We start from the raw sequence: 26,749 nt of genomic DNA, 5'->3' as shown, positions 1-26,749 counted from the left end.
GCATACTCGTACGTTGCGTCTTACTCATTTTTACGTTTAATTTTACACTCAATAGAGAAAATAAGTTATCCAAATACATTTGTGTTGTATGCATGTATTTGTGATGGTTTTTTATGCTCAGATCACAGCATGTTGTGCGTTTGACTGTCAGCTTTCGCTTGTTTACTTGTTTGTGCATTTGAAATTCTGCGTTTTCAAAATGTCGCGTATTGAAAAGCAAGTGAAAATTAAGGTTCTGGACACATGGCTAAGTGAGAAGGGTATTACTGTGCGAAAATTGGCGAAGCGGTTTAGAATTCATCATGCCAGTGTTAAAACCATCATTAATAAATTTGGGGAACACTATTCTTTGGGTGAGCTACCAGGAAGATGCAGAAAACCCGGTTCTTCCAACCCGAAACTGGACTAGAAAGTGGTATCTCTAATCATGAAGAACAAATCAATTTCAATACGTGTTTTGACCAGTAAAAGCAGGAACGAGTGTCGGAATGATCCAGCACATCAAGAGGCGAAATCACCTGAAGACCTACAAGAAGCAGAAAATCACGAAACAAAGTGTAGAACAGAAGAATCGAGCAGCAACAAGGGCCCGGAAAATGTATTCGCGTCTTTTGCAGTGTCCTGATGCATGCGTTTCAATGGACGATGAGACTTATGTAAAGGAGGACTCAAAAATCCTTCCAGGTCCACAATACTTTACTGTCGTCGTTGGGAAGGATGTGAGCGATGCGGACAGGTCGATTCAATTGGAGAAATTCGGTCGAAAGGTACTGGTATGGCAAGCAATATGTTCCTGTGGTTTGAAGTCAACCATTTTTTACACTATCGGAACTATAAATGCATAAATCTATCGACCTGAGTGTCTCCAGAAGAAATTACTGCCTTTATATGAGAAGCATAGTACAACTCCACTGTTTTGGTCGGATTTAGTGTCGGCTCACTATGCCAAAACCACTCTCAATTGGGTTGCGGAAAAGGGTATAAATTTCGTTGAGAAAAATATCAATCCACCGAATTGCCCTAAGCTTCGATTCATCAAACGTTACTGAGCAATCGTGAAGAGTGTCTTCAACAATTTTGGGCTCAAGCGCCCAAAAAATGCGATACAACACTTGTCCGGAACTTGATGTAGAGCGTTCGAGCAAAGGTTCGAAAATTCGTGAAGGAATAACTTAAATTTCATCCGGTTTTCATTATGCTCAAGTTTAACCTCGTTCAATAAAGGATCAATTCTTAGGTTGAATAAAATATCGTTTTTTATCATAATTTGAAAGAAAAATTTGTGGATAGCTTATTTTCGATACACTCCTTAACGCTGAATCTGTGCTCTAAAACTGAATTTGAGATTCCGGTACGGATTTTTGAAACTGAATTCTGGAACTAATTTCGAATCCTCAATTCAGGAATTGAGTTTTGGTACTGATATCCGGATCTGAATTCCTGGACCTGGATGTAGGAACTGAATTCCGATCCTAAATTGTGGATCTAGTTTCCAAAACTAAACCTTGGAACTGACCTCTGATTGTTGAATTTGGAACTGGATTCAAGATTTCAATTCTCAAACTAGATTCAGAAACTTAGGAGGAGATCAAGATTTTGAAACTGGATTCTGGATATAACTTCGGAACCTAAATTATTAACCGGAATTCTGAACCTGCATTCCGGAGCTGAACTCTGGAACTGAATTCTGAACCTGATTTTTGGTACTGATGATGTCAGTATCTGAATTCGGTATCTGGAAGTTGTGGCTGAATTCTGTACTAGAATTTTGAATCTGAGTTCTGGAACTTAATTTTTTAATTTGTCCTGAATTTTGGACCTGAATTCTGAACCGGTATTAAGCTTTCGGTTTTTGAAGCATAACTCAGGATCTGGATTCTGAAATTACAGAACTCCCTCGGACGGAATGAATTTAAAAGGTATTCGGGGGATCACTAATTCTTTTATTCAAAGTTACTTGACACATAAAGACTGTCCCAGAAAGTATGGACGCAACCAAAAACCGCTGCCATTTCGCAATGGTTCAGAAACTGTCATTTTTTATGACTGCGTCCTGTTGTTTATACTCTTCTCTAACCACTTGTGCAGTTGTTTATTCGTTTTCATTAGTTTGTTTCGAAATGCGTGGACTTTCAGCAGAACAACGTCGAATAATTGTGTACAAATGGTGCACAGAACGCGGACTGCCACTGAGAAAGATAGCAAAAATGGAAGGAGTAGGAGTAAAAGCCGGGCGAAATGCAATCAGGAAATTCGGTGAGGATAACCTTTGAGGATAAACCGAAAACGGATCGAAAAAAAAGGTCCTGCTAACCCTCAGTTGGATAAACGTATACTGAAGGCGTTCGAGCAAAATAAGAAGGTTTCAATACGGGATGTGGCCAAAAAAGTGGGCACTTCGAAGTCAAATGTTCTTCGTGCTAAAGAACGTTTAAATCTTCGAACCTATAAGAAGCAGAAACAACCAAAACGTAGTCCGAAACAAGAAGCATCAATCAGGCCGAGGGTTCGAAAGCTGTACTATACGATTCTTGCTAGAAATTTGAACTGCATAATCATGGACGACGAAACCTACGTGAAAATCGATTACAAATCCTTGCCGGGACCACAATATTATACGGTGCGAGAAGGGCAAATGTTAAGGTAGCGCTTCGCCGTGGTCAGGTCGAAGCAAGACAACTCACTGCTTCCTCTTGCTTTGTCGCCGAAATTTCACCCTAAATTGCAAATTTCTAAAATACTAACCCGATTCACGAAAAATCAAAAACATACGATTGTAGGTAAATGATTTTACTATGCATTTGGCGAAAAATATCAGTTAGAAAGCTTTTCTTTCGCGAGATTTCGTGCGAGTTTTGTTAAACATTTTGTTTTCTTTTTTCCTTTTCTCGCTATAAACAACTCGCATATGTAGGGATGTGCTACGTTTTCAACAAAGCGTCAAAGCTAGTAACGATGAAAATCTTTACTGATTTCTGGTTCTACTGAAACATGAATAGAAATTATTTTACAAAGTAGTAACACTTACTTACATTTTCTACTCATCTATATTCAACGTTTACGCAGAGAGAACGGACAACGAAAACAAAAGAAATGTTGTTAGCGTCTACCGCATGTAGCATTTTGCACACCCCACTGCATGCGTTGACATTGTGTGCGAGCGAAAGAATAAGGAAAAACTCATTTATTTTTATAACTCGCACGAAATCTTTCGATAAATATGTTTATCAGGCACAATTTATATACGAATCGATAGAAAAATTAATTATCTACAATCGTATGTTCTTGGAATTTCCGTTTTCTTCCCCGTTTTCTCACAATTTTGGGTAAAGTGCGTGAAACCCCGGGATAGGCAGCGAACTCCCGTGACCACGGCGAAGCGCTACCTTAAACCAGTCCGAGACATCGATTGAAGTCGAAAAATTTGGTAAGAAAGCTATGGTCTGGCAAGCAGTTTGTAGCTGCGGTAAGATTCCGAAACCCTTCATCACCAGTGCGAAATATACATAAAGGAATATACATCAAGGAATGTTTACAAAAACGACTTCTACCCATGATTCGAAGCCACAAGGATCCTGTTGTCTTCTGGCTAGATCTTGCTTCTTGCCACTACTCGAAATCAACGGTAGAATGGTATACTACCAAAAATGTCACTTTCGTCCCAAAAGACATGACATGACATGCCTTGATTACACCCAAATCGGAGCGAATATAGTCACTGCTACGCTACACCGGTGCAGTGCTAAAAACAAAAACGGCGTTACTTTACATCGCCAAACTACTTAATGTTGTTATGAAGGAACTCCGTTTACTCAATCATTATAACCAAAATATAACGTTACCAAAGGGCGCTCATCTCGCAGTTTAATAAGTGCACCATCGACCGTCCATTCAACTTCTCTAGCTGATTCAACCAGCTGATTCTAGTTCGATTCACTTTCGTGCATGTTTCCATTAACTCCATTAACTTACCACTTGACCTGTCGAAATTGAGTTCTTTCATTCATCCGGGTATGGGTAGTTTGCATACGAATTTACGACCCATTTCTTCCAAAGTTATGTTTGTAGTCACTGACCGAAAGTATGCTTTCGGTGACATTAGTTTGCTATAAAACCGAAGATTTAATTTGAAGATCAACAACTGAAATAATAATTATTTCTAGTTCTTTTTTCTTCGGGAAAATTATACCGTTTTCGCTTGAGAAAACTGCAACTGACTCAGGGTAACATAGTCTCATCAAACAAACACTTTTCACGAAACTGGGTTGGGTTCGCACTTAGCAACGGGGGTTTGATCAAACCTAATATAAAAATCATGTTTAAAATTTACTCGATTTTCAGTTCAACAACGTTGAAACTAGGTTCGAAATTGGCTTCGAACAATTTACGACAAAGTTTTAGCTTTGTTTTCAAGTCGCCTACTATGCGGATATCACATTTTGAATGGTTCCTTCGGAATGACACTAATGTCGTTTTCGCTTGAGAAAACTGAAACTGACCCAGGGTAGTTTCATCAAACAAACACTTTTCATGAAACCGTGTTGATTTCGCACTTAGCAACGAGGGTTCGAGCAAACCTGATATAAAAACCAGGTTCGAAACTGACTCGATTTTCAGTTCAACAACGTTGAGACTAGGTTCAAAACTGGCTTCAAACAAACGGTTTGACAGCAATTAGAGTGGAAACTGGGTTTGGTTTGGCATCAAGCGAAAACGACATAAAACAAACCATTTCCAAGTGAGAACACTCATGTTATACAGTGTCATTGACGATTATTGTAGAAGTCGCAGAACGCAGTAGTTAACGTTAAATGTGTAATTAAAGTCACAACAATACAAAACGAAAAAAAAGACTTGTCAAATTCTCAGAATGGCAAACAAATAATGGCAACTGCGATGATACACTCACTAAGTCGAACACGGCGAGTGACTGTCTGATCTGAAGTTTGATCGAATCAAATTTTGATGCATGATTTACCACTTTATCGACGCTAAAATTCTCCCGAAGCATTCAACCGGAACTGAACATAACACCCACCTTCTAATCCACACGGCTGGAGCCTGTTCATCGATTTCCTCCAGCATTGGTCGGGCGCCGAACCGATTGCTGTGGAAGCTCAAATTATATCTATTATCACAGCTGAAATGGTAAGCCGGCACCGACATTCGCTCTTCACCGGCGACTAATTCCAAATTGTCCAAACTGCTTGCCCCGGAAGGTGGAAAGCTCAACTCAACCAGGGGAGCCCGCTTCGGTGGCACACTTTCCAGCTCTTCGTAGGGTGGATCGTCATCTTCCAGACTGGCGCTCAAGCGCTTGATGATTTTGGACATGATCGGTTTTCGGACACTAAAACTTTTTACGGATGGTACATGCTACGGCGCGAATTTTAAAAACGTCCGATCGCGAAGGCTTCGCCGATACAACTGTCCCACAGCTGGTCGATCAACAATAGTAGTGCTGATCATTGGCGCAAGGGGCGTGGTCCTCGTGGAGACGTTCGGGGAGGGAAGGTTCGCCGAGTTCAGCAGCGTGTGAGTTCCGTCATTGTTTGAGTTGTACCGCTGATTGAATTAGAGAATGCAATGTAGGGAATAAACAGGAATGCAAGAGAGTCTCCCTCTTCCCCTCCCCCTGAAATGGGACTGATGATGATCGATGTTTTTATGCGTCGAGTGGTTCGTTGTTCATTGGATCTCTGTAATTACGTCGCCGGTCTAAGCTTGCTGATCATCGTGCTAACTAGTAACGGGTTGTCCGGACTTTGGCTTGTCATTTCGATGCTACTGCTCTATCCAATCAATAACAAATAAGTGCTACGCACCGAATATGTAGGTTAATTTATGCTGCTCTCTGAAACATGAATAAAATAACTGGCAGCGAGTGAAAGTGTTCCCTTATCGGAATCTTGTAGTATCGAGCTGGTCTGCTAACTTAATATGCACAGCTTACTCGTCGAAATCAATTTATTAAACTGGAAGGGAAGCTCTCTAAAAATGAAAAATTGTCACATTCAATGATCATCAAACACGCGAATCTCCCGACTTGATATGGCCATTAGAAGTAGACTTAGCATATGCGAAAAGTAAGAGCCGTTTTACGAACATATAGAATACTCATTTGAGGATTCTGGCACTTCGTGAAACGTGAAAATATGATATTATTCCTATAAACTATGCTAAAATTGGTCACCGACGGGGTACCAAATCCCCTGAATCACTACTATCTGGTGATAACCAGAAAGTCGTTACATGTTTGGTTTTCGTGCGGCACGTCAGGAAATAAAAAAGTACAGGTGTGTAATGTTAGAGACATAACTGGATGTCGTGAATACGAATAAAACTGACACTCTTTCTTTATACTTTCGAATATCAATTAGTTGATCGATTGTGTGAATTGTGCAAGTTTTGCCCTTTTAGATACACTACTAGAATTTGAAACGATACACCTAAACTACAGTACAGATTAGTTACATTAAACATTCTGACACACAAATATTACGAAATAACCAGTATAGTTCTTTATGATAAAACAATGCACGTTCTAAAAAGAACCTTTCATGAAGGCGTTCCTGGTGGAGAGTGACGAGTTGAGTTCAAATTCCGATGGATACCGCTGACTTCCGTCATCCATTTCCGGGCTGACCTGTTGTCCGTGGGTGCGATACTGATATGTGTTCTGTTGGAGTCTCCTGCGAGTCTTCCGCTTAGCTTTGTATTTCGCTAGGAGATTCCTCAATCGCACCATAATCAACACGATGACAACGACTGCCAAATTCAAAATGAATGGCTTCTGACTCGGTGCTATGCATTTTATATAGCAAATCAGCAGAAAGTCTACTACAAACTACAGCTGGTTGAAAAATTGGCCGTATATAGTATACTGAATTAAAAATTTCGCATAATTCTTTGGGTATAAAATTATGGTTCTAAATGGCACCATAGAGAATTTTGATGTTGATTATTTCATTTTGGATCTCAATATTTCAGTGAAAGAAATTACATAATGCTGTACGGGATTAATTTCTGGCATCCCAGAAGGGCCAAATTGTATACTTCTCTAAGATATTAAACACTGATTGGATATAAACGATTTTAAACATTGTTGAGAATTTAGCACTGTAAAAATTGCAAAAAAAAACTAATCAAATTATTTTAGATTTGCACTACACTGCTAATTTTAATTTTCGATTTACAAAGAAGCAATCCTAATAGTTATTTAGATAACATTTAGAGCCATTAGAACGGCTGATTTTATATAACGTTGTCCACTTTTCGATTTCTTTCTCTCCAATGCAAACGACCAGCAGCTCTGCTGTCTGACGTCATCGTCATCAAAATTATCCGGTTTCCCAGTTTGATCTTAGTCGAGATCTAGTGTTATCCCGAAATTTTGTTTTAAGTCGACTTTCTGACACAAATTTTTTCCAAAAATTTGGATTCCAGCAGATCTTGACGTTTCATGCTTTTCTAAGACATTTGTCATCAAAAATTTGTTCGATTTTGGAAATCTCAATATTTTTCTCCCAAAATAGTTTTCTTTCGAAATTTTTTTTTTCTGAGATTACATCAGATCTGGATGTTTCATGTATTTCTAAGGCATTTGGCGTAATGAAATTTAGGCATTTGGCGTAATTGAAATTTTTTTTCCAGTTTTTTTTATTCAAAATTTTTTTCCCGACTTACTCGTCAGCGCCGCCTTATTCACTGTAAATCTACAATGACGCAAATATTTAATATTTTTTTTTACTTTTTTATTTATGACTTCTGGTCAGTCCGTAATTTTTACTTTTTTCGGTTTTTTAACGATATCAAACTAACTAGAGATTATAAGAGGAGAAAGAATATGAAATCATAGAGCCATAGTACTCAAGGAAGAGCAAGGATGTGAAGAATAAAGTGCGGAAAAGTGAGACGTGACAAGGGTCATTTAAGTAAGCAGAATGCTTCTCGTATCTAAACTTTTACCTTCTACCAGAGGAGTCGAACTTAGGCATCTTAGCGATACGAGTCATCCGAGTCTCTGATATGTCAGAAAGTAAAGGCAAAGGTCGTTTGCCATTTACTGTCCGAACCGGCAAAAGTAAAGTTACGAGAAGTTGTCACATTCTGCCCACGACGGTTTCTCACACAATGTGTTTCATTGTGTTGATATTTTCTCATCTTTATACAGTTATTTATAACACCGGAATGGAAGATTTGTCCGAAACTATTGTTTGAGTGCCTGGAGTTGTAGCGTATGTCTATGCGTCCCAGGGTGCAAGCGGCGCACGGCCAGTGCTCCATTCATCGCTTCTCGTAACTTTACAGGGCCCCCGAGACTCTAGCTAAGGAGTGTATCGAAAATAAGCTATCCACATACATTTGTGTTGAACGCATGTATTTGTGATGGTTTTTTATGCTCAGATCACAGCATGCTGTGTTGTTTGACTGTCAGCTTTCGTGTGTTTACTTGTTTGTGCGGTTGAAATTCTTCGTTTTCAAAATGTCCCGTATTGAAAAGGTTAAGGTTCTGAACACATGGCTAAGTGAGAAGGGTATTACTATGCAAAAATTGGCGAAGCGGTTTGGAATTCATCATGCCAGTGTTAAAACCATCATTAATAAGTTTGGGGAGCACTATTCTTTGGATGAGCTACCAGGAAGAGGCAGAAAACCCGGTTATTCCAACCCGAAACTGGACCAGAAAGTGGTATCTTTAATCATGAAGAACAAATCAATTTCAATATGTGATTTGGCCAGTAAAAACAGGAACGAGTTTTGAATGATCCAGCGTATCAAGAGGCCAAATCACCTGAAGACCTACAAGAATCAGAAAATCTCGAAACAAAGTGTAGAACAGAAGAAGCGAGCAGCAACAAGGGCCCAGAAATTGTATTCGCGTCGTTTGCAGTGTCCGGAAGCATGTGTTTTGATGGTCGATGAGACTTATGTAAAGGAGAACGCAAAAACCCTTCCAGGTCCCCAATACATTACTGTCGTCGTTGGGGAGGATGTAAGTGATGCGGACAGGTCGATTCAAGTGGAGAAATGCGGTCGAAAGGTTCGGGGTGGTATGGCAAGCAATATGTTCTTGTGGTTTAAAGTAAACCATTTTCTACACTACCGGAACTATAAATGCAGAAATCCATCAATCTGAATGTCTTCAGAAGAGATTCCTGCCTTCATATAAGAAGCTTAGTATACCTCCACAGTTTTGGTCGGATTTAGCATCGGTTCACTATGTCAAAACCACTCTTAATTGGCTTGCGGAAAAGGGTATAAATTTCGTTGAGAAAAATATCAATACACCCAATTGCCCTCAGCTTCGACCCATCGAACGTTACTGGGCAATCGTGAAAAGGGTCTTCAAGAATACTGGTAAGGCAGCTGGGAACATGCAGATTTCCGAAATCGAATCTTTTTTTGATGCCAAATGTCTTAGAAATGCATGGAACGTCCAGATTTGGTGTAATCTAAAAAAGATTTTTTTTTAAACATCGAAAGTGTCAGAGTGTTGACTTATAAAATTTTTAGGGATAAGACCCGACGTTCGACGTTTTATGCATTTCTAAGACAAAACAAGAAAATCGTACAACGTTAAAAATTCGCGTAAAAAGACCGCGTAACTGTGTAAATCCGCGTAACTTCGGAAATCCGCATAAAAAATATTTCTGAATTGCAGTGGCAGCTAGTCAAATCTCATCAAAATGTTAAAGGGGTCGGTTTTGGCTGTAATAAGTGATAGAATGCTTTTTTTAAAAGAACTCTTCCTCATATAAATTCGACATTTCTATGCAAGTTATTAGCTTAGACGAATTTTCATCAGGTGGGAAAATTTTCTCCAGCTGGGGCCACATAAATCTTCTGTCCAAAGTCCATTCTCACCTATTTTCTTACATTAGATTTCTTCTAAACAGTAGTTTTTCGCTCATGGATGCATTTCAGAACTCTGCCCACGATATTTTTCACGTTGATTTTTCAACTCTAACGATTTTAGTTTGTACATTTTCAATAGCATTTCAAGGCTAGGTGAGAGACTTTCCGCCGTACTTCGTTCAATTCATGTGGTACCCATTTTTCGATCTCGTGCACTTTTCCCATGGCTTTCAAGTGTTCGAAAATAGGTGGCTGTGAGGTCAGGGTCTATAATTTTTACTATACTGATTTGAGTTGTGGCGGCTAGGAGTGCATTCAGGTTGATTATATGAAACACTCGAAAACACCTAATTTAGATCAGACTTGGAAGCACAACGATCATTTATTAAGGCCAAATAAAAAGAAAAATCTTTCCAATGTTACCAACCGCCATGAAATGATTTAAAACAAAATTTGATCGAAAATAAACGACGCTCTTGATTTTGAAACCAATAAACTCAATAAAGAATTGTCACACTCTGTTTGTAATTGAAGCCCACCCAAATGAATATTCATGCAATTCGCTTGAAAGATTGTTTATACAGCTTCCATTGTTGAATGCAATTCAAATAAACATATTTTAAGCGATACCGCATTCCACGCAGTGCTCTGTTTATCGAATTATAAAAACCAAAATATAAATCGCCCTTTCTCTCTCTCTCTCTCGCACCGTTCGATAGCCAACCCTATCGAGAAAGCATCTCGCAAACCACATCGTACGAAGCCCATTCGTTCGATTGCAAAGGGTCGAGTTCATGGGAAAACCCTGGTACTTGATTCAATTATTCTCCACTGTCCTGCGGTCATCACCGATCACCACCCCCAAACGGGTCGGACTTTCACACCCACCAGCCGGTGTCCCGGTGCAACAGTGTGTCTTTCAAAACCAGTGGCTGGCGGGTATGGGATGGCTACCATCCGAGCAACACTCGAATGCGGCGTTTGTTTGCGGTGCCACTTGGGCCGCCTCGTGACGGTGTCACACCGTTTGGTAGATACTTACCCCATCAGCATCCGCATACTGTAGGGGAGCTGAGTGTAACGCCGGCACCGTAAGATTGTTATTGTCGTGTGTAGTACAGAGATAATGAGAGAACAAATGATGTAAGGAAACTCTAAATTGTGATTGAGTTTCAGTGTGAAGAGCAAAGGTCACAGGGAACTGCCTCGAGTTTCTTCATCGTTTTGATAAAACCTTTTTTCTTTTCACAAACTAACCCACCGTTTCCCCTATCGCTCGAGTTCGGTGCAAATCTCTTGACTCAGCGGCTGACCCTACTATTTTTTACAAATATAATAATGACAGACGCGCCTACTGCCGTCCGTGTGCTTCCGTCGATCGATAACTGTTATCGTCTGCCTTCGTTTAGGCCTAAGGTCCAGTATCGTTTAAATGGCAAGCACTTCATATCCGACTCGGATTAATTACTACCACTGCCGCAAATGGCAAATGGCCGTTGGTAAAATGTTTATTGAATCAATATTTTTCGGTAGATTAACCAATCGATTAAGCACTACAATCAAGCGCTTTTACATCGGTCGGTGCATTGTCATTAGTTCCGGACGGGCACTGGGAACCCATTAACCTGCAAATGGCCATTGTGGACCATTCGGTTGGGCATCGTTGCACAGGAAATTCAGATTTAATTGAGTTTAATTGACTTCGCTTGACATGAACCCGGTAAAACGCAACCATTAGAGACGGGTGACGTGCTTGTGTTTGGCATGAGTCGTTCGAATACTCGGAAAAGATCCGATATCTGTGCGGAAACAGTGGACAAAGACATCATTGGATTTTTGTTTAACGGACTAAAACTGATTGTCTAAATAAATGGTTCCAGATTTGAAATATATTTCGAAAATAAATGTCACCTGATTCTGTATAATTTCTCTTATGTTGGAAAAATTTACTCAAGTTTGGATGCAGAAGTCAGACCGATGATACCTCAATATAATTTCAGTGAACCGTTTTGCAAACATACAAACAATATTCTTTTCTTTCTATCGATCAGCCCCGCTTCAATGCAATGTATGCTTCAAATGAACGCAAGCGTTTGTTTTTCTTAGGTCAAGAAACTACTGCATTCATGCAAATTATCGCATAGTATTATGTGCAGCATTTGAATTGATTCCTTTTTCGTAATCCGCATGAAAAAATAAAATCGAAACATTATTTTTTACCTGCGTTTGAAGTAATTGAATCGTTCTTAAATGGTCTTCGGTCAAACACAATCCATGTAAACCCCTGGTCACTTACGAAAATTCCATTATAAAGACTGTCCCAGAAAGTATGGACTCACTTTGATTTCGCTGTAAATAATTCACAAGTGTTAGATATTCAAATTTTATTCGATATATTGATAATATTAGACTACAACAACAGAATATGATTCTCAACATTTGCTACGTAGCCATTGTAGACTAGCTGGCGCACCTTCTTGCGAACGACACTTTTTCCAGTCTTTTTCGAACTGTTGAATGGTTTCGGCTGCCTAGACATGTTTCCTAAGATGTGCCTTCGTTAATGCCCAAAATTCCTCAATTAGTCGAAGTTGTGGGCAATTTGGTGGATTCATGTCTTTTGGGACGAAAGTGACATTTTTGGTAGTATACCATTCTACCGTTGATTTCGAGTAGTGGCAAGAAGCAAGATCTCGCTAGAAGACAACAGGATCCTTGTGGCTTCGAATCATGGGTAGAAGTCGTTTTTGTAAACATTCCTTGATGTATATTTCGCTGTTCATTGAAGCAGTGGTGGATTTCGAAATCTTACCGCAGCTACAAATTGCTTGCCAGACCATAGCTTTCTTAACAAATTTTTCGACTTCAATCGATGTCTCGGACTGATTTAACACTTGCCCTTCTCGCACCGTATAATATTGTGATCCCGGCAAGGATTTGTCGTCCATGATTATGCAGATCAAATTTCCAGCAAGAATCGTATTGTACAGCTTTCGAACCCTCGGCCTGATCGATGCTTCTTGTTTTGGACTACGTTTTGGTTGTTTCTGCTTCTTATAGGTTCGAAAATTCAAACGTTCTTTAGCACGAAGAACATTTGACTTCGAAATGCCCACTTTTTTGGCCACATCCCGAACTGAAACCTCCTTCTTTTGCTCGAACGCTTTCAGTATACGTTTATCCAACTGAGGGTTAGCAGGACCTTTTTTCGACCCGTTTTCGATTTATCCTCAAAGGCGTTATCCTCACCGAACTTCCTGATTGCATTTCGCACGGCTTTTTCACTTACTCTTTCCATTTATGCTATCTTTCTCAGTGACAGTCCGCGTTCTGTGCACCATTTGTACACAATTTTTCGACGTTGTTCTGCTGAAAGTCGAAACAATCCAATGAAAACGAATAAACAACTGCACAAGTGGTTAGAGAAGAGTGTAAACAACAGGAGCAGCCATAAAAGTTGACAGATTCTGAACCATTGCGAAATGGCAGCGGTTTTTGGTTGCGTTCATACTTTCTGGAACAGTCTTTATTTGAATATAAATGGTAAAGCTCTTTTTAAAAGACAGTCTAGACCACTTTCCGAGAAACGAAATATGCAATGTGACATTTCAAGACAAAGTCTACATATCCAGAAGGTTTCATTCAAATCTAATAAAATTTTGCCAAAGGCGAATATGATTTAGCGCGAAATTTGTCATATTGAAGTCAATTATAGAATGAATAATTTTCTACAAACAACTTTATCCAATAGATTTTCGAATAATTATAAGGAGTGTATCGAAAATAAGCTATCACGAATTTTCGAACTTTTGATCGAATGCTCTTCATCAAGTTCCGGACAAGTGTTGCATCGCATTTTTTGTGTAAATCAAACCTCTTAAAAAGAAATTCTATGTCGAATACTGGCAAACACCGCGGATTGATTTTCTCTTCCATTTTTTTCAGACCATCATTTGCAAAAAATCGTCTTATTTAAAATATTTAGGTAAATCAATACAGCTTGTGTTGTTATATCTATGAAATTAAATTATTGTATATTATATTAAATATTATTTTTCGGTTCACGCTAGCTCTGAAAATATTATTTTAACAACAACAGTCACATCGAATATGTAAGAATACATTCAGATATATTCATACAAAATGTAACACTTATAATGTCAATTTTCGGTTCATTATCTTTATGTTGTCAATTCTTTGTCAGCCGGTGGGTAAACCAGCACAATTATAAAATGAATATGCCTCAGGATCAGGTAAAAATCTTCAGTAGTTCTTGCTTTTCAATGTCTCCCTTTTCATTACCCATAATTTGTTAAGCAATCCATCACATTACTTGAGGCAGAGAGTTCAAAGTGATATCCGGATAGAAAATTGGAGTTACGAGCTTTAAAAGAAATACATTCCTCAAGTAACGCATTTTCGGATCATGATTAATTTTCATGGGAGAAAACTTTTTGCTCATAGTTTCATGAGAAGCTAAAATGATTGGTTTCATGATTTTCTAATCATGACAACAGTAACGGATTTCTTTCCGTGCATGCCTGCCAATAGCAACATAGGAGATCCAGAGACCTTTCATGTGAATCTTTTGAAGTTTGTGAAAATTGGTTCAGCCATCTACGAGAAAATCAAGTGCCCATTTTTGTTACATACGTACACACACGCACACATTTGCCTCTGGTAAAATGACGGTTCATTGTACACCCAAACCTCCGTTTACGAACACTTTTTATACGTAACCTCTTTTTACGTACCTCTTTTTACGAACCAAATCCCAAATAATGTAAACTTTTTTTACGAACCAAATCCCAAACTTTTTTTACGAACCTACTTCGTAGAAAGAGGTTTTGTCATTCATCGAAAGTGATTTTCGACTCCATGGAAACTACTACAATATTGGTATTTTTGGAACGGGTTTAAAGAGTAGATTCCGGAAAATGATGTTTGAGGTATTTTGGAAATCCAAGATGGCGACTTCCGGTTGATTGATATTCCTTGAAAACCCATACAATATGGGTATTTTCGGAACGGAATTGATGAGTAGATGTTAGAAAACGATGTTTGATGTAGTTTTGAAATTCAAGATGGCGACTTCCGGTTTGTTGATATTCTTTGAAAACCCTTGCAATATGGGCATTTTCGGAACGGAATTGATGAGAAGATGTCGGAAAATTATGTTTGAAGTGGTTCTCAAATCCAAGATGGCGACTTCCGGTGTGTTGATATTCCTTGAAAACCCTTGCAATATGGATATTTCGGAACGGAATACATGAGTAGATATCAGAAAACGATGTTTGAGGTAGTTTTGAAATTCAAGATGGCGACTTCCGATTTGCTAATATTCCTTGAAAACCCTTACAATATGGGTATTTTCGAAACGGGGTTAATGAGTAGATGTCGGAAAATTATGTTTGAAGTGGTTCTGGAATCCAAGATGGCGACTTCCGGTTTGTGGATATTCCTTGAAAACCCATACAATATGGGTATTTTCGGAACGGGGTTAATGAGTAGGTGTCGGAAAATGATGTTTGAGGTGGTTCTTAAATCCAAGATGTCGACTTCCGGTTTATCGATATTCCTTGAAAACCCTTGCAATATGGGTATTTTCGGAACGGAATTGATGAGTAGATGTCGGAAAATTATGTTTGAAGTGGTTCTCAAATCCAAGATGGCGACTTCCGGTGTGTTGATATTCCTTGAAAACCCATACAATATGGATATTTTCGGAACGGAATTGATGAGTAGATGTCAGAAAACGATGTTTGAGGTAGTTTTGAAATTCAAGATGGCGACTTCCGGTTTGTTAATATTCCTCGAAAACCCTTACGATATGGGTATTTTCGGAACAGGGTTAATGAGTAGATGTCCGAAAATGATGTTTGAGGTGGTTCTGAAATTCAATATGGCGACTTCCGGTTTGTTGATATTCCTTGAAAACCCATACAATATGGGTATTTTCGGAACGGTATAGTGTTTTAAAGGAATAAAGAGTTAAAGGAAAATGGCAAAAACTTTCAAAAGATAATAATCAACCGGAAGTCACTGTTTTGTATTTCAAGACCACCTCAAATATAATTTTCCGACGTCTACTTTTAAATCTCTTTCCGAAAGTACCCATATTGTAAGGGGTTTCAAGGAATATCAACAAATCGGAAGTTACCATCTTGGATTCAAGAACCACCTCAAACATTGTGTTCTGACAACTGATCATCAATCCCGGTCCGAAAATACCCATATTGTAAGGGTTTTCAAGGAATATCAAGAAACCGGAAGTTGCCATCTTGGAACTAAGAACCACCTCAAACATTGTTTTCTGACATCTACTCATCAATCCCGTTCTGAAAATACCCATTATGTAAGGGTTTTCAAGGAATATCAAGAAACCGGATGACACCATATTGGATATCAGAACCACCTCAAACATCGTTGTCTGATATCTACTCATCAATCCCGTTCCGAAAATATCCATATTGTAAGGGTTTTCAAGGAATATCAACAAACCGGAAGTAGCCATCTTGGATTTCAGAACCATTTCAAACATCATTTTCCGACATCTTCTCATCAATTCCGTTCCGAAAATACCCATATTGTAAGGATTTTTTAAGGAATATCAACAAACCGGAAGTCGCCATCTTGAATTTCAGAACCACTTCAAACATCGTTTTCCGAAATCTACTCATCAATTCCGTCCCGAAGATACCCATATTGTTAGGGGTTTAAGGCAATCTCAATAAACCGGAATCCGCCATCTTGGATTTTGAAACGAACCCAAACATCATTTTCTTGCACTTACTCTTCACATCCGTTCCGAAAATAAACATATGATGCGCGGTTTCCACAATAATCACATAAAACTTTGTTTACGAAGTAAATTCCAAATAACGTAAACTTTTTTTACGAACCAAATCCCGAATAACGTAAACTTTTTTTACGAACTACCTCTTTTTACGAACCCCCGTTTAGTTCGTAAATGGAGGTTTCGGTGTATAGGGATTGTATACTATGAATGAAACATATTTATTCCTTTCGTTTTAGGAATAACGAGCCGATCCGGAAGGCATTTGCAAAATATTAGTTAAGATCTATTAACAACAAGAAAACAGATCTTCGTGCAACGCGTGTTAGGTTTTAGTGATATAAAAAAAAGATTATTTTTAGTAGTGTTCTTACAGCGCATCGAAATCGAAAATAAATACTACTACTACTCACCCGATCGTCCCGTTCTTGAGATTGTCGACCAGAGTAGGGGGAGATTTGCAGCGCACGTTCTGAGTGTACGAGTTGTACGCCACGGCCGTCATTTCGCCACTGTTGGCCATATTGAATAGATTACCGAGGCCGGCAGTTCCACCGCCGGTAAGAATAGCCGTCGCCGCCGCCGCCGGTTGCACAGATACGGGGCCGCCTGTCGAACCGCTAATCGATGTCGGCAGAAGTGGCGCAGATGCGGCCAGGGAGGCGTTAATGTCCACCACGGACACTTCGGTTAGCTCGTGATGGCTAGCGGAAACTGCTCCAGATGCGACCGAACCCACGGTCGTCGGCATGGCTGACGTGTCCCTGATGATGATGACCTTGTCGCTCATCAGTTTCCCTAGCTTCCCCTAGTGTTTGAGGTTGTGGTGGTGGTGGTGGTGGTGGTGGTTCTACTGCTGCTTCTACTAGAGGTTTGTTGGATACTACGATTCGATACGAATGTGCTGGATGTTTTCTCTATAGACCAGCTGTGGCCTAGTTTTTGCCCGTTCACCACATTGTTTTATCGGAGTACAAAACTTGCGATCCAATTTTGATGTTTTTAATGTGATGAAGCCAAGCGTGTTTTTATCTATGTTTCTTTGATGGGATCACGACTATGTTCTCGCAGTTTGAAAACAATTCTGCAAAATGATCGGGGAAAAAAAAAGAGAAAATACACGATAATTGCATGGTAGGAAAATGATACTCGTGTTTCATCATTTTAATTGCTGCTGTTTATCTAGTTGTTTGCGGGCGTGATGGATGTCATGTCAGGAGAGCCTCGGAAACTCATTTGGTTCGTTTGCTTCGAAATATTAGCTTCTCGCTTCGGACACGGTTTCCGTTAGTACTAGGCGCTTTATCATTTCTTCCGTTTGTATCGTCACGTTAGGAATTGGTAAAATCAACTTGTCAGAATGATTGCATTTCTGTTTTCGGACGTGTGAAGAGAAAGGAGAGACTTTTGCTTTGATATTCTTGATTTTGTATATCATCGCGCTTCGTTCTTTGACTTTCGTTGTTCGTCATTCGCTTTTCATTTTTAGTTTTAAATTCTTCGTCTCGGTTCTTTATTTTTATTTCTCAGACTTTTGTACTTTGTCATTCGTTTGCTGTCCTTTGGTAAGCGATCTTCGTTCTTTATTAGTAATTCTACGTTTTTGTCATTCGTTCTTCATTCTTCGCACTTCATTTTTTGTATTCGTTCTTTATCATTCGATCTTCGTTCTCGTCATTCGTTCGTCGATATATGTTTTTCGAATGTTGTTCTTCGTTATTCGTTCACAAATAACCGTTCTGCATTTTAAGTTAGGGGAGACCGGGGCTGAACTAGGGACTTTTTGTAAATTAAAAAAAAACACTCATTATAACAAAGTTTTTACCCAAGTTATTACAATCCAATTTGTAATAAATCTATTTTTAATAATTGATATATAAAAAAAGAATATGATATAGATATCAATGTTTAGATATGTTTCAAGAATCCAAAATTTACAAAGTCAATCCATGCATCGAAATAATTGCTGGTTTATAAGATATTCAATCTGTGAGGTTTCGCCTTATGTCCGGTTTAGCTCTAGTCTCCCCCTTCGATCTATGTTCATCGTTATTCAATTTTCGATTTTCTTTCTTTGGTATCCTTTTCTTGCTATTCGTTTTCATTTTTCTTTCTTCGTTTATAGGTTGACCGTTCGTTGATGTTCGATATTCTTTATTAGTTTTTCGCTTCTTGTTCTTCGATCTTTGTTATTCGTTCTCCGATCGGCGCTATTTGTCTTTATTATTCGTTACTAGTCATTCTTTCGAAGATCTTCGATATTCTCAATTAGGTTTTCGCTACCCGTTTTTCAATTTTCGTTCTCCAAATAACGTTCTTCGTTCATGGTTATTTTTTTCCTTCGATTTTCGTTTGTCGTGCTTTGTTATTTCAGAAGAAATTGGCTCAAATGGCACGTTCCCCTTGATAGAACTCTCGTTTTTCGTGATAATTTACTCGTTCTTTAGTTTTCGTTTCTCACTATTTGACGTTTACAAAGTCAATGCATGTATCGAAATCATTGCTGGTTCATAAGATATTTGATCTGTTCGGTTTAGCCCCAGACTCCCTTAATCATTCTTCGACCTATATTCATCGTTATTCATTATTCGATTTTCTTTTTTTGTTATTCTTTTTTTGCTATTCGTTTTCATTTTTCTTTCTACGTTTATAGGTTGTTCGTTCGTAATATTCATTATTCGTTTTTCGAATTATGTTCCTCGTTCTCCGATCTACGCTTACCGTTCTTCGTCATTTATCTCTATTTCTCGTTATCAGTTACTCGCTCGAAGATCCATGATTCTCAATTCAGTTTTCGTTACCCGTTTCCAATTTTCGGTTTTCGTTCTCCGATATAGGTTCTTCGCTCATCGTTACTAATTATTCTTTCTTCCATCTTCGTTTGTCGTTTTTTTGATATTCGATTTTCGTAATGAATTATTCATATTTCCTAATAATCTACTCGTGTTTCGATTTCCGTAATAATTTATTCGTTCATTAGTTGGTTCTACAATTATCGATTTGCTTTATAACTTACGTAACTTACTTTATAATTTCGTTTTTCGCTCTTTGTCATTTGCTTTTTACTATTTGTTTTACGCTCTGTATTCTTTGTTCTTCGCTATTAGTAAGTCAATCTTCATTATTCATTTATGGTTGTTTGTTGATTTTTTTCGGTACATCAAAATTAAACAAAGTTGCGGTGACTAGAACGAATTAAGAAAACTCTTCATTATTGTTTATTCGTTTCGCTACTTCGATCAGCGTCCTTTATTATTCGTTTTTTGTTTTCCGATTTTTGTTTTTCGATCTTTGATCTTCGTTATTCGATCTTCATTCTTAGCTTTTAAATCTGCGTTCTATGATATTCACTCTTCGTTTTTCGTAGCTATTCGTTCTTCGATTTTTATTAGTCGTTGTTTGTTATTCGACTTTGTTGTTTACTCTCCGTTTTTCGTTATTAGTGCTTAGTTTGTATACCCTTTATCTTATTTTTTATGCTTATAAATTATTTCTTATTATTTATCACATATTACTTATAATATTTTACCTTTTTTTCATAATATTTTATTCTGTATTTCTCATTTCCGATTTCTAGCCATTTTTTATTTTTTATTCCGTGTTTCTTATCTCCTGTTCCCAATTTCTTATAGCTTTTTTATTTCCAGTTTCCTATTTCCTTTTCTACATTTTTATCATACTTCCTATATCTTTTTTTTTCTTATTTCTATGTTTTCATTTCCTATTTATTTTGGGTTTCTTAATTTGTAAAATTCATAATTTTCATATATATATATATATATATATATATATATATATATATATATATATATATATATATATATATATATATATATATATATATATATATATATATATATATATATATATATATATATATATATATATAAAAGGTGATTTTTTTGAGGTTAGGATTTTCATGCATTAGTATTTGCTCAGATTTTTTGAGGTTATGATTTTCATGCATTATTATTTGCTCAGTATGCTCTGACATTTCATCATGAATAGACTTACTAACGAGCAACGCTTGCAAATCATTGAATTTTATTACCAAAATCAGTGTTCGGTTCGAAATGTGTTTCGCGCTTTACGCCCGATTTATGGTCTACATAATTCTGGTTGAATGGCTACGTAAATAAGCAAAATTGCCGCATTTGGAGTGAAGAGCAACCAGAAGCCGTTCAAGAACTGCCCATGCATCCCGAAAAATGCACTGTTTGGTGTGGTTTGTACGCTGGTGGAATCATTGGACCGTATTTTTTCAAAGATGCTGTTGGACGCAACGTTACAGTGAATGGCGATCGCTATCGTTCGATGCTAACAAACTTTTTGTTGCCAAAAATGGAAGAACTGAACTTGGTTGACATGTGGTTTCAACAAGATGGCGCTACATGCCACACAGCTCGCGATTCTATGGCCATTTTGAGGGAAAACTTCGGAGAACAATTCATCTCAAGAAATGGACCGGTAAGTTGGCCACCAAGATCATGCGATTTGACGCCTTTAGACTATTTTTTGTGGGGCTACGTCAAGTCTAAAGTCTACAGAAATAAGCCAGTAACTATTCCAGCTTTGGAAGATAACATTTCCGAAGAAATTCGGGCTATTCCGGCCGAAATGCTCGAAAAAGTTGCCCAAAATTGGACTTTCCGAATGGACCACCTAAGACGCAGCCGCGGTCAACATTTAAATGAAATTATCTTCAAAAAGTAAATGTCATGTACCAATCTAACGTTTAAAATAAAGAACCGATGAGATTTTGCAAATTTTATGCGTTTTATTGTTTAAAAAAGTTCTCAAGCTCTTAAAAAATCACCCTGTATATATATATATATATATATATATATATATATATATATATATATATATATATATATATATATATATATATATATATATATATATATATATATATATATATATATATATATATATATATATATATATATATATATATAATTTGAAGTCTTATGTATCCGATTTAGCCCCAATTTTAATGGAAAGCACTCAATATTCATTGGATTAAGCACAGTATGAACTTTTACATTATCGCAATGGACGCCAATCTGAATTGACTCAGTGTCATCCAGCTAACGGACGCCTGCCTGTCACATGAAAGCGATTTTAGAAAGTCAATGCATGGATCGAAATAATTGCTGGTTCATAAGATATTTAATCTGTTCGGTTTATCCCCAGACTCCCCTAATCATACTTCGATCTGCGTTCATCGTTATTCATTCTTCAATTTTTTTTTGTTATTCTTTTCTTGCTGTTCGTCGTACGTTTATAAGTTGTCCGTTTGTTGATGTTCGATATTCTTTATTCGTTTTTCTCTTCTTGCTTTTCGATCTATGATCTACGCTCTTCGTTCTTTTCTATTTATCTTTATTCTTCAAAGTTATTTTACGTTTCGTTACTGACTCATTAGTGCGTAGGAGTCTATGTTGAACTGCTAGCGCGACCTGGCGGCTCAACATAAACCGCTAGGCAGACGTAAAGTTAATGCTATTTGCAAAACACGTTTTGCTATCACAACATAAGCTGCTACGCACTGATGAGTCAAAGACGAAACGTAAAATAATTTTGAAAATTTGTATGTGCACCTTGCATAAATTTGGGGGTTAAAATAAGTTTTTTTCCCTTCAAATTAACTTTATTCTTCGTTATTAGTTACTCGCTCGAAGATCCATGATTCTTAATTCGGGTTTCGTAACCCTTTTTTCCGTTCTCCGATATACGTTCTCCACTCATGGTTATTATTTATTCTTTCTTCGATCTTCTTTTGTTGTTTTTTGTTATTCGATTTTTGTAATTCATAAAAATTCACTCGTTTTTCGATTTTTGTTATAATGTATACGTGCTTTAGTTTTCGTTGGTTCTACAATTTTCGATCATCTTCATAATTTATTCCTTCTTAGATTAACTTTCTTTGGTGTTCTTTTCTCTTTATTCTTTATCTTTATTCGTTCTTTGTCACTCGCTTCTCACTATTTCTTCTACGCTCTGTATTCTTTGTTGTTAGTAATTCAATCCACATTATTCAATTATGGTTGTGTATTTCGCTATTTCGATTTGCGTTCTTCGATCCTTGTTATCCGTTACATTTTCTTCGCTGTTAATTCTTCGATCTACGATCATTGTTGTGCGATATTAACTCTTCGATTTTCGCTATTCGTTCTTCGATTTTTATTAGTCGTTCTTCGTTCTTCGTTATTTGAATTTGCTCATTACTCTTCGTTTTTCGTTATTAGCGCTAGCTTATCTACTCTATCTTATTTCTTATTCCTAGAAATTATTTCTTATTACTTATAAGTTATTGTTTATTTCTTATTTCATATTTTCAATTTTGATCAGGTTTTTTATTTCGCATTTCTAATTTCTAATATTTAAAACTCTTTTTTCGTATTTATTAACTCCTTTTCCTTATTTCTTATAGCTTTTGTATTTCCGGTTTCCTATTTCTTATATACTGTTTCGTTTTTTAACATTTTTCTTATATTTCGTATATATTTCTGTTTTTTCTTCTTATTTCTAGGTTTTCGTTTCTTATTTATTTCGGGTTTCTCAATTTGTATAATTTATTTCTTTTTTCAAATTTCATATACCTTAATTTCATATAATTGTCGATATCAATTCAAATTCAATTCTAATTTTCAATTTCCAATTGAATTTTGATTGGAAGATTTTGTTTTCCAATTTCCATGTTCCAACATTCATTTTCGAATTTCATTATCTTATATCTAATTTAACATTAGAATACTCAATTTGAATTTCCAATCCCTAATTTTTAATTCACACTTTCCTTGTTTTCAATTTTCGATTGTCAAAATTAAATTGTTCACATTTTGAATTTTTAGAATAAATTTTTAATTTTCATTTTTCAATTCGTAATTTCCAGTTTTCACTTCCCATTCAGTTTTTCCGAATTTTGAGTATTGAATTTGAGTTGAACTTTGGATGTTGTAATGATCTTGTTGAATTTTGAATTTAGCATTTATAATTTTCAACTTCGAATATAAAATTTGGAATTTAGAATTTAGACTTTTTGAATTTTGGATGTTGAATTTGAATTTGGAATTTAAAATTTAGAGTTAGAATTCAGAATTTTGAATTTTGAGCTTTGAATATTTATTTTAAATTATGAATAACTATGAAATATGAGTTTAAAATTTTGAATTGTAAGTTGTGAATTGAGAACTGTGAACTGTGAACTGTAAACTGTAAACTGTAAACTGTAAACTGTGAACTGTGAACTGTGAATTGTGAACTGTGAAATGTGAACTGTGAACTGTGAACTGTGAACTGTGAACTGTGAACTGTGAACTGTGAACTGTGAACTGTGAACTGGAAACTGTGAACTGTGAACTGTGAACTGTGAACTGTGAACTGTGAACTGTGAACTGTGAACTGTGAACTGTGAACTGTGAACTGTGAACTGTGAACTGTGAACTGTGAACTGTGAACTGTGAACTGTGAACTGTGAACTGTGAACTGTGAACTGTGAACTGTGAACTGTGAACTGTGAACTGTGAACTGTGAACTGTGAACTGTGAACTGTGAACTGTGAACTGTGAACTGTGAACTGTGAACTGTGAACTGTGAACTGTGAACTGTGAACTGTGAACTGTGAACTGTGAACTGTGAACTGTGAACTGTGAACTGTGAACTTTGAATTTTGAATTTTGAATTTTGAATTTTGAATTTTGAATTTTGAATTTTGAATTTTGAATTTTGAATTTTGAATTTTGAATTTTGAATTTTGAATTTTGAATTTTGAATTTTGAATTTTGAATTTTGAATTTTGAATTTTGAATTATGAACTATGAATTATGAACTATGAATTATGAATTATAAATTTAGAATTTCGAATTTTTTGATGAACTGATAATTAAATTATAAATAAGGTCGACCTTGGTCAATCCTTGACTTCAACTGTAAAACCTGATTACTGAAAAAAAAAAACGATTTTGTAAATTTGATAAAGTCGAAAAGTTGATTTGCAATAACAGCTTCTTGAACCATAGGAAAACTGAAAATACTAATCGCTACCGACAGACAATTGAGCATTACCGAAAAAAATTGTAAAAATTCTTGACAAAACATGATAGTCATTTTGCTGCACGACAACGCCTGCGCATACTCAGCGAAAGCGATCAAAACTTCTTTTCTGAACTATATGTATGCTTCTTATTGTTTAGACAGAACAGTGGGTACTCTCAATTTTGAAAATCTTGAGAAATTCATGGCCAACGATTCACTACTCACAATCACGGACTAGTCAAATTATATGGCGAATAAGAAAAAACAAAATCATACTGACTAAATAATTTAATAGGAAAACATTTAGTTTTTGTGTCACATCACGCGAGCATCACACAGTTCACTCGAGGCCCTGAAATTTGAAACAAAAACTTATAATTTCAACACTTCGTTAAAATGCCAAACCAGAGTTTTGGTTGAGAGGAAAAATATAGCAAAAAAGGGCAACAAATTATTTAACTGCAGTGGCAACTTGACTTGAAATGGGCTTTTATTTGCATTTTTCTCTCTATTTGTGGCAGCAATTTGCCCGCTGCTTCTGTCGCAGAAGTTTTCAAGTTTTATTTTGGAATAAATTAAGAAATCGTTGAACAACTTTTGCTCGTTTCCTCGAGAACACTTTTGCAGAAAACCCCGGGCCCTGCCGGGGTTTTCCGCTTAATATTTTCTGCAGTATTTAAAATAGTCTCTCATTCAGTGGCATTCGATTCTGCAGCCCTCGACATGCAAGCAGCAATGATGTCGAACGAGGAGGTATAGGTACTCTTTCCTAGAACCTACTAGTTATGGCTGCTATAGGTAGCTTTGCTCGAACCGTTCGCTAGAAACATCGAAAGCTTTTAAGGGTCGATCGGCATTGGAATGATTTTGCCAGTGACGGACAAGGGAACTTTTTTTTAGACTTTGAGATTGATAGCCGTCCAGTTGATGGGTTGAATGTTTATTCGAAATAGAAATACCAAATGCACCATGCAGCTGTTGTTGCTTTCGGTGATTTTAGAACCGGAAGATGTTGGGCAATTCGCTTCAAGAGTTGTGACAATCACATCAAACTAAACTAGTTTGACTGATTTTATTATAAGTGATTTGGACTGAGTTGAACAATGTAACACTTAGCTTTGTAGTTCTGTTTTTTTTCCAGCTGTTGATTGTCGAGAAATAGCGTCGTAGAAACTGGACAGAAGAAAGGGTTTCTTTGATCCGGAAAAAAGAAAGCAAGATGTGAGTCATCCCGATGCCGAAGCACGTGTCGGTCGAGCTGGCGTGGCTCACATCACCATTTTCGTAACAAAGCCGACAGCAAGTTTACATAATCCAACGTGCGTTCTACATCGCCTACAATGAGTTCAAAGCCGCGAGTCATCATCATCGCACGGCAACAAAGAGGTTGTTGCCAACGCAAGTACAAATAAATACAAAACAGTAACCTTTTGGCCGGGTACAAGTGCACTCTTCGCTGGCGTTTATCCCGGCCAGTCGTCAACAGAGAGCAATTCGACGCAACGGAAGAGAGGGTGTGTTTGCCTACGACGAGCGACGTCGGTCGTTATCAGTTCTCGTGGGCATCGTCTAGCTGCCCTTGGAAGATTACGACGAATTCATTCGGGTGCCTGCCCATACGATGTTGTGAGAACTCAGCTGGTCGGATCGCGTATCGGACAGCGTAGTTATTGATTCAAGTCACGGTAGCACATAGCCGAAAATTCTCACACCCTAACTAATAGCCATTACGCAAAACCGGAAGACGGGACGGCGACTGGCGGTGATTAAGACGAACGGCGACTGGCGGTGATTAAGTATAAATCATACAGGTTGTTCGGTGGATTATGGACTTGCTAATAAAACCGTAAGCCAGCTTTCTTTTATCAACTCGTGAATAAGTATTGGATTGTTGTATGAAGAACGGTTTTACATATTCACTTTTGTTTGAGTCATGGAACAGCTTAAACTCGGAAATACCATTATAGTAGGCGTTTAGTACGAATAGAAAACTTGAAAGGTTAGGAAAGAGCAGTATTTCCTGAAACTGGGATGTTTTTTAGGGTTCGGTTATAA

The 26,749-nt window shown here is 37.3% G+C and overlaps 1 protein-coding gene across 5 annotated transcripts in view; it reads right to left on the bottom strand.

Annotated features, from left to right (window-relative positions):
* LOC131432673 (ATP-binding cassette subfamily G member 4) overlaps positions 1-26,749 on the bottom strand; it is a 114,979-nt gene that overhangs the window by 33,661 nt on the left and 54,569 nt on the right. For 3 of the 5 annotated variants that reach the window (XM_058599081.1, XM_058599080.1, XM_058599079.1), the window contains one exon: positions 17,068-17,738. The exons of 1 other annotated variant lie outside the window; for it this stretch is intronic. In XM_058599081.1, the coding sequence (XP_058455064.1) occupies positions 17,068-17,444 (377 nt within the window). In that variant the 5' untranslated portion in view covers positions 17,445-17,738. Of the gene's footprint in view, positions 1-5,038; positions 5,436-17,067; positions 17,739-26,749 lie in introns of those variants that run through there. One more of the 5 variants, XM_058599082.1, reaches the window with a different exon arrangement.

This window comes from Malaya genurostris, chromosome 2, assembly GCF_030247185.1.
Source record: "Malaya genurostris strain Urasoe2022 chromosome 2, Malgen_1.1, whole genome shotgun sequence".
Classification (NCBI taxonomy): domain Eukaryota; kingdom Metazoa; phylum Arthropoda; class Insecta; order Diptera; family Culicidae; genus Malaya; species Malaya genurostris.
The sequence above is the reverse complement of the archived record's forward strand: the minus strand, read 5'-3'. Positions and strand labels throughout refer to the sequence as shown.